This window comes from Neltuma alba, unplaced genomic scaffold (assembly GCF_004799145.2).
Source record: "Neltuma alba isolate B1F8T4 unplaced genomic scaffold, ASM479914v2 tig00011649_pilon, whole genome shotgun sequence".
Lineage (NCBI taxonomy): Eukaryota > Viridiplantae > Streptophyta > Magnoliopsida > Fabales > Fabaceae > Neltuma > Neltuma alba.
In genome coordinates this window covers 5,276-17,147 of record NW_021636297.1, presented here as the reverse complement: position 1 = coordinate 17,147, position 11,872 = coordinate 5,276, and the positions used below count along the sequence as shown (strand labels likewise).

The 11,872-nt window shown below is 40.2% G+C and overlaps 3 protein-coding genes across 3 annotated transcripts; 2 read left to right on the top strand and 1 right to left on the bottom strand.

The window, feature by feature from the left end:
* The first annotated feature begins 276 nt into the window (after positions 1 to 276).
* LOC114716280 (cyclin-dependent protein kinase inhibitor SMR3-like) lies at positions 277 to 877 on the top strand. Its single transcript, XM_028901267.1, has one exon. The coding sequence runs from the start codon at positions 410 to 412 to the stop codon at positions 875 to 877; it is 468 nt and encodes a 155-aa protein (XP_028757100.1). The 5' UTR covers positions 277 to 409.
* A 3,098-nt stretch (positions 878 to 3,975) lies between these two features.
* Positions 3,976 to 6,045, top strand: LOC114716288 (uncharacterized protein At3g17950-like). The gene is made up of 3 exons (XM_028901275.1): positions 3,976 to 4,149; positions 4,345 to 4,500; positions 5,362 to 6,045. The coding sequence occupies exons 1-3, from the start codon at positions 4,138 to 4,140 to the stop codon at positions 5,860 to 5,862; spliced, it is 669 nt and encodes a 222-aa protein (XP_028757108.1). The 5' UTR covers positions 3,976 to 4,137; the 3' UTR covers positions 5,863 to 6,045.
* Positions 6,046 to 9,767: 3,722 nt separating this feature from the next.
* Positions 9,768 to 11,322, bottom strand: LOC114716283 (dof zinc finger protein DOF3.6). Its single transcript, XM_028901269.1, has 2 exons — positions 11,094 to 11,322; positions 9,768 to 10,940 (listed from the first exon to the last, which is right to left on the bottom strand). Exons 1-2 carry the CDS (start codon positions 11,142 to 11,144, stop codon positions 10,113 to 10,115), a joined length of 879 nt encoding a protein of 292 aa, XP_028757102.1. The 5' UTR covers positions 11,145 to 11,322; the 3' UTR covers positions 9,768 to 10,112.
* Positions 11,323 to 11,872: the final 550 nt, after the last annotated feature.

The window sequence follows — 11,872 nt, the reverse complement described above, 5'->3', positions numbered from 1 at the left end:
GAAGGGGTGTGGTAAAACTTGGGAATATAGAAAGAAAGAAAAGAATGACAATAACCTGGAAACTTTGTAAAAAGGAAAGAAAATGAAGGTAGGAGTAGAAAAAGGAGAAATATTGGGGGACATCAAAAGGTAGGAGAAAGGCACGTGCACAGGGAATGCATCGAGTAAAAAAGCGATCGCTTCGTCCCTATCTTATTCTTACTTAATGCCTCATCCCCTAAACTCGTATCCTTTGCATTGGATCCTTCGCCCAAAACACTCCCTCTCTCTCGTAGTAACTAGCTCATAAAAACAAGGTGGAGAAAAACCCTCTCTTCATGGGCACACCCATTTTCATCCACTTCTATATATCTACATCTACTTGCGTAATTAATTTCTCCGCGTTATCCGTATTCCAGGCTCGGACCTGATGCTTTACGAGATGGGATTCAGTCTGTTGGCAAGGCCCACTGTGGAATTCCACGATGAAACGAAATGGCCAAGTACTTCAACCCAAGAAGATGCCGAGCTTTGTGGCGACCACCCAGAAGGCGAAAAAGAACGAGAACGACCCCGCAATATTGTTTCCGCAGCTAATTTGAAGCTCAAAATTCCACCCCGCGATCTCCAGGCTGAGAAAGATCTTGATGAATCAAACGATGAGTGCAAGACTCCAACACTTTCGGGTCACAAAATCCCATCGAGCCTGCCGTGTCCGCCTGCTCCCAAGAAGCCCAAATCAATTCCATCCGGCAAGCGAAAACCTTGCGCCACCGGAAATTTTCTTGATCTGTCCAAAGAGATCGAATCTTTGTTTCCGGCGCCGTTGCTGCTAGATCTTTACGGTAAGATTAAGAAAGTGAGACGAGGAAATGGCACTCCAATGATCGATGAGTAACGTAGTAAATCTTTCTTTTTAATATCATTATTATTTCCCTCGATGGGTTGTAGAAACTTGCTCTCGACATGGCTTTCCCAGAATCTATAGATGTAGTTCCCTTTTCTCTAATGCGAAGCTGGTGTCTCCCATCGGTATCCTCAAGTAATTCTTCGGGCATATATATCATTAAATTGCGTATGGGAACGACATAAAGATGTGATGAGGTAGATGTGTGTCTATAAATATATATATATATATATATGCGTGTATAGATAGAGAGAGCTGGATATGTGTTTCAGACTTGAGAACAATAAATTCAATTCAATCGATGGGATGGGATAGTTAGGGCTGAGCTTTGGGAAGAGGTGACTTGTGTGTTTTTGTCTGTGAGATGGAATTTGACTTTGTGGGGGCTGAGGATCGGAAAGCGAACATGAACCGCATTGACTTTTCCAAGGAGAAGCAAACATACTGTGACGGTTTCCTTTCTTTGTTTCCTTTTTCTTTTTTGTTGGGAATCACGATGCTCTTCCCTTTCTGCTTCCCCAGCTTTTAAATAACCAACTTCCATAATCTACCGGCATGGCGGTATCCATTCCTCTCTCTGTTTTTTTTTTTTTGGGTTAAGTTTTATTGCAGTTATGCAGTATACTTACATTTTTTTTTTCGTATATTCAAGATCCACACAATCAACTGCTAACGAAAGTTCATCGATAAATGTGGCGTAGAATACCATCACACATACTCTTCCTTTTACGGATTCGTGTAGTTAGTCAACATAAGGGTTCTTATCTCATTGGATATTTATAAATTTTTTGGTCAAATATGTCATTGGATCGATCTTTTTATTCTTAACCGTTTTAACTCAAAAAATTATCATAGTGATTAGAGTAAAATAAGCTCCATATGTGTATAATTAGCAGACTTTAGGGCTAACAGCTCGCCGGCCTCAAACCACAGAGAGAGAGAGAGAGAGAGAGAGAGAGAGAGAGAGAGATGGCCGAGAAACGACTTCGCCTAGCGTGCCATTTGGTTGGGAGAGAAATAAATCCCTTCCAAATCAACATGAAAAATAAAAGGAGTAGAGATAAGAGAAAATTCTCACTAAGAATGAAGGATTTGGCCGATAGAAGAATATCTTGTTAGTGAAATGATTCAGAGTAGGGAGACTACCACTTGCTCTTGGGTGACACGAGTACAATATCAGTTAAAACTGACTTAAAACTAACTTGACTAATAAAAAGCACCGGTATATCCTAGCTGATCGTCGTCTGTGATGTTAATTTATATATATAATATATACTTCTTTAGCCCTTAATATAAAACTTATTTAATTAATTTGATTAGATTAAAAAAGTTAAATAAGTTAGTTAATTATAAAAAATATGACATGTTTTTCCTAAAACATTATAATCATCTTCCTTAATATCCTCCATCTCTCTTTTATTCGATTATGATTGAAAAAGTATCCATATAAGTAATTTAGAAAAAAACGATCAATATGAGAAATAAGTCTTATATTTATGATCAAAATCAAATTAATAATTAGGTCATATATTAAGGACCAGAGGAGGATATCTTTATCAACGCCGCATCCTACTTCAACTCCTTGAGCCAGCCTCATATATTGCCAAAAAAAAAAAAGAGTTTTTGCCATCGAATATTTTGATATTTACGTGGATTGTCAATTAGTATAGTGATATAAGTCGGTATTATTATAGTTTAATTTTAAACTAACATGCCGTCCTGTTATAATATTTATTTTGTGGGTAATTTAACTAATATTTATTTAATAAATAGTGTTCAACTAGTTCTTTGGCAGCTCATAATTCTTCCGTTTTTTAGTTCTTTTTTTTCTTTGAAAAAAAAAAAGGCGATACGCTGTCCATGATCCTTAAGCTGCATATGCGTCCATTAGAGATGTACACGGACAAGGCGGGGGAGTGTTTGAGTATGGCATACTAAAAATAACATTTATTTTGTAATGTAAATTAGACTAAAAAATAGAATTTATATTTAAAACAGAAGCTACTACAAGACAAGTAATTGATTAGATTCTTGAAGTGGAACTGCCATAGTGTGGGGGTGTGGCGGGGGCATTGCGGCTGACAGGCATGCATGCGTGGGGCCAATCGTAGTTTGATAGCAATACGCCATGTATCAGCGACACCCACAGCGTAACACACTCTTCATCGTACTGTCAAAATCACATTACCAGCCCAATCTCTGAAAATAGATGGACCTGGGATTCCGACTCTACCGCCTTCCTGGGGTTCCGACTCTGCTGCCCTTCTTTATCTTTTTCCCCTTTTCCCATGGAGTCATGTAATGGAATTGAAGGCAACCCGAAACTGCATGGGGAGGGCATTACGAAGCGTGACCTGGGTTTCGCATCCAAGTTCCTGTGCCCAGTAACACGCGGAGCTTCCTCACTGTAATTTGGGCCGGCCCAATTTTTTATGGGCTTCCTTAGTTAAAAAAATAATCAGAAGACAGGAAATGGGATGCCCAAACCCAAAGAGCAGAACGTGTTGTGTTGACGAATGAAGAGTGGGGAGGTCAAAAGGAGGCATGCGAAACCTTTTCCTCCCTTTTGGTGAAAGGGCACCCGAGGTTGAATAATACTAGTGAGGAGAGACAGCTTTTAGAATTTGTGAAAATGGGTCCCTGGTGAATCCTGCACCACAAAATGGGAATGTGCGGCCAGGATTCTGGGATTGTATGGCATCCAGTGCTGGGGCAACAGGACTGGATCCAACTTCCCGACATCATTATTATTTACGTTGCTTAAGAACCTTTTCATGGGATTGCATGAGCTAGTTTTGCTGGAGTAAATTACCCTCACCGGCGAGTGTGCTATATCTGCAGAATCTTGAATGGCTGTTCCTCGAACGAGGGCATCCACGTCATTTCGAAAGACTTGTAGTAATGAATAATGATGTTCCGGGCTTCTAGTCAACAACGCGGCCACAATGTTAAAAAGCTGACAAGTGACAAGCACTCTCAAATCTCCTGTCTCACACTCTCACTCCTCAGCTCACTCTTTTTTGACCCTTTCTTCTTCTACTTTTACCGTAGGCCCCCTCATCTCTATACCGACCTTACTATCTTCACACCACACACCGCTCTTGGCATTAGCCCACACTCCCGAGCTCCAAAATGCACAGCACAGAACCACTATTCTTGCACCCCGCTCTGACACCTGATCTATCCTCCCGGCTTCTTATGCAAACATTCAACTAAATATAGATAGTGCGAGCTTCTGATTCTGCTCATTCATGGCTCAACAGGTATTTATTATATGCTTCCCTCTATACGTGTTTTGAATTTTTTCCCCTGAGATCCATTCTTATTTTTGTCTCGTCATCTCCGAAAATGTGGGTCTTACTTGAAAATTACACCCTCTTCTTCTCTTGGCTTCCACTGAAGTTGGAGGGTTGTGAACTTATTTCATAGCTTTATTTCCCAATTTGAGTTGATCTTAGGATGAGGGATGGCCTTTCGGCTTACAGCCATTGAATGCGAGGATTGGTTTAGCTGGAAACCGTGACAATTCTGGTTCTGTCTCATTCAACACCGCTGTCACCGGTTCTCCTTCTCTCTCTTCTTCTACAGATTCTTCTTCAGATTTAGACACAGAGGTCAGTGAATTTGCATTATTATTGAAGGTGATCCTTTTGGTTCCGAAAATGACTCTGTTTCTATACCCAAAAAATAAGAAGTAATTTCATGTTGCTGTTGCCGCCACAATAGCAAGCATTGCGAGATATCATGTGACGTGCTGGTTTCGATTAGCATAGATACCCTCCACTTTCGTGTCTTAGATCTTACGACTTGTCTTTTTCTGCAATTACATGCTTCTGTCATTACTCAGGTGATAAGACTTAGAATGACTGTATCAATTACTTGCTAATTAGAGAAAATTTTCAAATCAACTAATAAATTAAGGGCATCACATCTTAAAACTTTGTTCCTCTCCTGCAGCTTTCCATTGCATAATTGGAATCAATAATTTAGAAAGGAGTTTTAAAGTTTACCTATTGATACAATTAACTTTTGCCTTTCTTGGACAATCGAGACTCGCACAGTAAATCTAGGTTCAATATCTACACTCTGCATGGCTAGAAAGACCTGTATATATTATAGATATTTAAGGTGATTACTAATTAATAAGGAGAAACTTAGTCAAATTAGAGGATGGGCCAGTTGGGAAATATTGCAATTTTAGCGTAGAATGGTTACACATTAATAAAGCAGATGAATCTTTTTCACTAGGGCATGCAGAGATTTTTTTTTTTGGGGGTGGGGGCAGAGGGTACTGAAGAGTTCTGTAATTTCTAATATTGACCCTATATCCTTAATCTCTATTACATTTATTTGTGAAAAGCACATCATTCACATTAAATAAATCCTGCACATATTTGTGTAAATACATGTATTTATAATGATGATTATAACTAGAGTTAGTATGAGGTGCTGAAATAATGGTTGTTATAATTCAGTCAACTGGGTCATTTTTCCCGGACAAGAGTAGGACGCTTGGGAGCCTGATAGGCGTGTCAAGCATTTTGGAGCTATCAAGAAGATCACTGAGAGGGGTAAAGACACAAGTGTTGAAGAGAAAGACGGGAGAGAAATCCAATTGGAGGTCATGGTTAGGGTGTTCATGCTGGAGGACCAGCCATGATGCCGGCAATGAAGGGAAGGAGAAAAATGTTGCATCACTTGGCCATTTTCTAGCTGAGGAAAGAAAAGCAGCTATTGAGAACAGAAGGAACCAAAGCATCCCCATATATGGACCTGACGATGAGTTTGTATTGGCTCAAACCCAAAACACGGGACACTCAAATTCTCTGTTTGTTAACGGCAACGTTGCTCCCCCAAACTGGGTGCATCCAAAGAGAGAAAGGAAACGAGGGGGATCAACACAAATCAATGGTTTTGGCTCACTTGCGGCCTTGTTTTCCTTTGCCTGTGTGCGTGCACAATCTGCCCCAGCCTAAGTATGTGCCCATTTGAAGTGCGAAACTGGTGCATTTTAACTCAGGTAGCCTTATTTTTCTTTAGGAGAGTGGGTTTTTGGAGTGGATGCATTGGAGATGAGCAAGTACTGAGTGTGAAATTTGTGTTCCCTTCTTCATTTTGAATAAAAATACGAAAGTAGGAAAAGAAGAAAGAAAATTTTGTTCTAGTTTATTCATTTGGAGTGTGGAGAATGTGAGACACTTGATACTTTCTCCTTCAAGCGGGAACGACATCATCAGTGCTTCCACAAAACGGCTAGGTGGCATATCTAGCACTTACAGCTATAAATAACTACTCCGGATTAAGTTCTAACTCGTCAAAACTCGAACTTTATTGAACTCGATCAGCTTCCTTTAAACTGCTAATAAATGAAGTATATTCCTGGTAAGATACTAATACTAGTAATTTTATACACGCTTAATTCTACTTTACATTTTAAGTAACCTATTTTGTGTTGTCTAAATAGTATGCATTAGTCCTGAACTTCTATCGTAAATGCTCTTGCTTAAAACAGATTGCTGCATAAATCTGCCTCACTGGCCCACGTCACATACATTATGTGCCGCAATCGGTACGGGCCAGTTCGAGGAGGGGGCCAAAAAAGTGAACATGTTTCCCCTCATTTAGACTTCCCCCCATTGATATACTTCAACTGGCTGTGATTCATATTCCAACTCAATCTGATTGGATATCCCACCAAAAACTAATAATAGGCACTAATTACAGAGGGTGTCAAAATTACCTCAGAGATATTGTTGGTGTTTCCAACTTTGCATACGTAAAATAACCTTGAAACTCTACGACATCTACTTCATTAAATGATATAAGAATTTGCAATTAGAAATTGTATTGTATCCATATATATATCGAGCTGGAGACGATCTGCACCCCAACTCAAGCTGGTGTCCCCGGCCTGCCATGTGTTGGGTTGTATATATGCAAAGTTGGACCGGGCCTTGGGTTTAAATTCCAAGACCAAAAGGATTTGAGGATTGGGCTTCAAATTGTTGTGAAACTGATTTGATCCGGCCATGTGCCGTCTTATGCACTGGGCAAAGGTCAAATCTTGATTAAATTTGGAGCTATTTGAAGGGCTTTTCTCAACAGCACATGAAGTGAAGGATTTGATTGGAAACTCTGGTACTGGCTCAGAGCTAAGAAGGCAGACAAGGAGAGCAGAATAGAAGAGGAGGATAAGAGAATGGCAAGCGATCGACAAGTTGCTTCGCAGGTTGAGATTGCCACAGAACGCTAAGATAAATGCATGACATCAAATCCAAACTATGAACTTAAGCTCATCAATCTGGTCCCTTGATCGTCAGGGGAGGTCAACATAGACCTATTTTCACATTTGGACGAAAAATGAGGCGCTATGCATAATATATTGCCATAACATGGCCATCTTGAGCTGACATCACGGGTAATAAAGTCCCAACAAATCTCTAATAAACTGAGGTGCAATTCATATTACTACATGGTAACACCCAACCAGAAGTACTTGTAAGAACCTGTCATATTGAGGCACTCTAGTATTATAATCTAGAGTGTAAAATGATTGCGAATGTCCCCTTTCATATCTTCAGTAATGAGTGTTACGTTACCAATTATGAGGACGATAAAGAGGACTCTGTGTGCGTACGTAAATAAATAGTTGCGTTGTGGCGTGGGACGCCATTGATGTGGGGGACGGGTCCCGCGCATCTACAGAAAAGAAAAAGCAGAGAGGGCAAAGGCCACAACTTAAGTAGAAGAAGACGAAGGAGAAAAAGAATGAGAAAGTGGCAGAGAACCAAGGGGGGATTCGGAAAAGAAAGAAAGACGATGCAGGGTAGTGAGGCACCTTTTGCTTTTGCATCCCTTACCCATCCAACGGCGCAGGTTTCGCCACGTACACGTCCACAGCTCTGCATCAATTTCTGTGCCTCTTTTGATTCCCCCCGTCCCTTTGACCCTGCCATCCTCCGGAATTTTACTGACACACCCCCTTTCCTCTGGGTTTTCATCTAAAATTTCCGTCTTTCTCGTCATATTTTAAAATTTTCAATAAACCTATTATACTGCATTTTATTTTTTAAATTTCTCACAACTCACGAGGCTCATATTTTATGGTCATTAGAGCTATACAGACAGATGACTTAATTGTTATAAATTTTAAAGTAATTTATAACGATAATAATATTTATTTATTTATTTTTACAGAAATGGTTTTTCCCCGGGGGGCACTGACACCGACATTTTTGGATCAAAGGATGCCACGTTGGACACCTACGTCCCTCTTAGACAGGGTCACGACAGACGAACACAGGGAGGGCTTTTATCTGCATTGGTCTCTACTGGTTTTGTTGCTTTATTCGTTCTTGAAAGCTGTATCGGTCCCTGCAAAAGTAATCCTCTCATTGCTGTGCCTTTTCCTGATGTGTTTTATTTTTATTTCTTAGTTAAATTATTCGTTGTTTCCGGTAGGATTAATTAGAATATATTATGAGTGTTTAGATAGAAACCAAATTATAATTTTAAAAGTGTTTTTACAGTATATAAAATAAGTATATAGAGGAATTTATTTCGTTTGGTAGAAAAATGTTTTTTAAAAATATTTTTGAGAGTTGGAAAGCAATCCCATAACCAATTGAGTCCGTATATAATTTGAAGTGTGCGAGATAGAGATAGTTGATCGCTCCAAAGGAGGAGAGTGGGTTTGAGAGGGCGAGTTCATAAGGTCTCGAACTTCCTTTGACCGTAGAATCTTTTTCTCTTCTTTTGAGATCTCAGGGGCATAATATATACTACAATGATGCGTTAATTCATGTCGTTTGTATCTTGCTCCATCGTGCCTAGGAAGTTCTAGAATGATCACCCTCTTAGGCTTGGTCGGGTATGGAATTGCATGGTTTTGAGTGTGGATTTTGGCGTCTTCCTCAAATGCTTCCATCTGAATGTCTGATCTCGTCTACTCTCAACCTCAAATCAAACAAATAAGTACGTCCCATGGCTCTCACATGAAATCTAACCTCACATATCGTTGCAATTAACTTCAACTCTTGGCTTATAAATAACACACCATTTTTGACATCCTCTCTCTTTCCTTTGCTCGACTCTTGACCCGCCCACGTCCTTCTAGGTTTTATTTCTGGCGGGTGAAGGAGAAACCAGAAAGGGATTAATTAATCTGATCGCGGGAATTAAAGCCTTGCTTCTTTCTTAGATTTTTTTTTTTGCAATAATTCGTCCGTATACTTATTAAATATTATACACTGTGAATATTAAAAATTAATAATTAAAAAGCTTCTCAAACTCTGTAATATTGCCCAATTACAAGTCTATTACAGAGATGTAAAAAAAAAAAATATGATTCAATTATTAGCATTCTAGAAGTCGAACACTACGTACGAGCTGCCATTCAAATTTTGCCATAATTACGGAGATAATTAATTAAGGGCGCGGGGGCATTATACGACTCTTGCAACTCAAGGTCCGTAGAAGTCCGGCCACCTTCATGAAATATGGAGAGTCTATTAATTACTTTACACTTTCAACTTGTGTTGGACGTTTGATTATATATAAGTACCAGCATATTATATCCAAAACTCCAGACCATTATGCACAGGGCTTTGCTGAGGAGTATTTTCGCGGCAGATATTATATATTATGTGAACTTGCATAGGATCGAGCTGCAAGATGTAAACATTAACTAGACAATTAAAACTACTAAATCTTGAAGTCCCAAGCTACCATCCCGAGATACACTGCCTGGGACGAAGCAAAGGAGGAGTCACGTTCTTTAGTGTCAGTTTTGCATTCTTTACCGATGAACGTGGCATCCATGAAAGAAAACTTTGAGAAGCAGTGTGGGGGCTAGTCGTAACCGTCTAGAAACGGGCACCCGTTTAGCTACGTAACCTCCCTCCGAAGATTTTGTATTGAGATGAGGTCATAACGCCAGATAGCATACAGAAAACATAACGCATCGTACATGCACACACAATTATACAAAGCAAGCTCATATAGTACACAAGAAACACGATATCCAAAACATTAACAAAGACAACAATACGTCCATATGTCTATATATGGCTGTGTATATATATATATATATATCTATGTATCGAATTCTGACCATATCTGGGACTAGGCCTGGGGAAGTTGGGCTGAGCATCTACACCATCCGGGAACTTGAATTTCTCCGATGCACTACAGATGGTGGTGCAATAACAATTAATTGATTTGGAAATTACAACACATGGGTCGTGGAAGAAGAGGCAAGGCCTGATATAATATCTGTGGTTGGAGTCCATGAGTAGTATTGGTTGTTATTTTCTGATATACTCCGAGCTTGCGACCTGGACAAATTTAGCGCTCCATTGTCTTCCAACTTAACTGGCGGCAGCTGCGTAACCCTAGAATTCCCAAGTTCGCTTTGAAATGGGTTTGAAGCAGAAGCAGCTGAACTTGACTGATCAAAACCATTCAAGAAAGTAAACTGCTTTAACCGCCACTGATCCAGTCCTCCGCTCGAAATATCACTTCCATTAAGTCCAATGGGAAACATGTGATCACTCTGTCCTTGCAAGTTGAGGCCCATGCTTCCCACGCCATAGCGACTCAGATTCTGTAAGGACGCCATGAATTGTAAATTAGATGCTTGGGGCGGCATATGACCAATCAGCTCGGTGGCTATGGCGGCCCCGCCTGATGAGGGGTTAGACGGTGGCTGTTTGTCGGAGGCTGCCGGAGACTTGGAGCGGCTTCTCTTGGTCTTCTTGTTTCTGCGGCATCCTCCGCCAACCGGAACGTTCCTGAGAGCGCCTCCTCTTGTCCAGTAACGCCTACAGGTCTTGCAGAAGTGCCTGGGTTGAGACAGGCTGTAGTTGTTGAAGTAGCAGAATTTCGTGTTGGTAGATTCACAGCGAGGACACTTTAGAGCTGCCTCCGGCGGTGGTATCTTTGCAAGCCGGGCTCGATCCGCCATCGATCCAGGCCTGATTGAGACCATATGAGGCGCTTGTGGAGGCAGGAGCGGAGGCTCACTGATCTCATTTGTTTGATGATAACTTTGTTGCTGCAAAACACAGAATAATCCCAGTTGAGGTAGGAAGTAGGACTATATATAAATGTAAACACAGAAATCAGGTATATTCAAGAAGATATTACAGAGAATAGGAATAATAATCTTTTGTTTATGCTGTGGCTGAAATTGGGGGGAAAACCTTACCTGCTGCCAGTTGGGAGGATCTAAATAGACTGGAATAGAAGAGAAAACCATGGTGTTGGTTATCTTTTTATGTTATTTTCTTTTGTAAAGTTGGATGGGTCTTTAGAGATGGTGGAGAATCACACTAAGGGAATACCAGAGCCGAGAAAGAAAGAGGGGAAAAGGGATCATTAAAGAGAGAGGGAGGGAGGGAAGGAGGAAGAGGAAAGAAAGCAAGAAGAGGCTTTTGTTTTTGCTTTGCTCTTATTCCCTCATTTCGTTCATCTCTCTTTTTGTTTTATTATATTTTTAGGGTTTTTAGTGGGACGAAGTTTCTTAACCCATAAGCTTCTTTTCTGCGGCCTTGGTCTGTAAATTTGGCCATTAATAAAGAAAGTAGAGTGGCTCCCATGCATGGAAGACAGACGCCAATTAAAAAAGGGTTTTTCCCCGTACCAGCAAGAAGAGACTGGCTAGCTAATCAGTTGTTTTCAAGAGTACAACAATTTTTTGAAGTTAACGTTACTCGCTATAGCTAGTATAAATCCCATGCATCCAGCAATGGGAAAAAAATACATTATTGTGAATTATAAATAAGGTAAATAGTTAGATTTTTTTTTTATACTCCGTATTTTTATATTTGTATTCAAACAACAGAATTCCGTAGTGATAAGGTTGCTGTCAAATCGATGGCCCATGGTGGAATCGGCTCACGTAATCAAAGAATTTGATCGATCCTCAATGGAACGGGACCCTACTGACATTCTCGCAGGTCTATTATTAATTATGTGACAATGAAA

Bases quoted from the DNA above. Each gene is read 5' to 3' on its own strand.
- LOC114716283 (XM_028901269.1), bottom strand. From the start codon at position 11,144: ATGGTTTTCTCTTCTATTCCAGTCTATTTAGATCCTCCCAACTGGCAG. The intron at 10,941-11,093 runs GTAAGGTTTTCC...TGTGTTTTGCAG, and splicing joins ATCCTCCCAACTGGCAGCAG to CAACAAAGTTATCATCAAAC.
- LOC114716280 (XM_028901267.1), top strand. From the start codon at position 410: ATGCTTTACGAGATGGGATTCAGTCTGTTGGCAAGGCCCACTGTGGAA.
- LOC114716288 (XM_028901275.1), top strand. The intron at 4,501-5,361 runs GTCAGTGAATTT...GTTATAATTCAG, and splicing joins CTTCAGATTTAGACACAGAG to TCAACTGGGTCATTTTTCCC.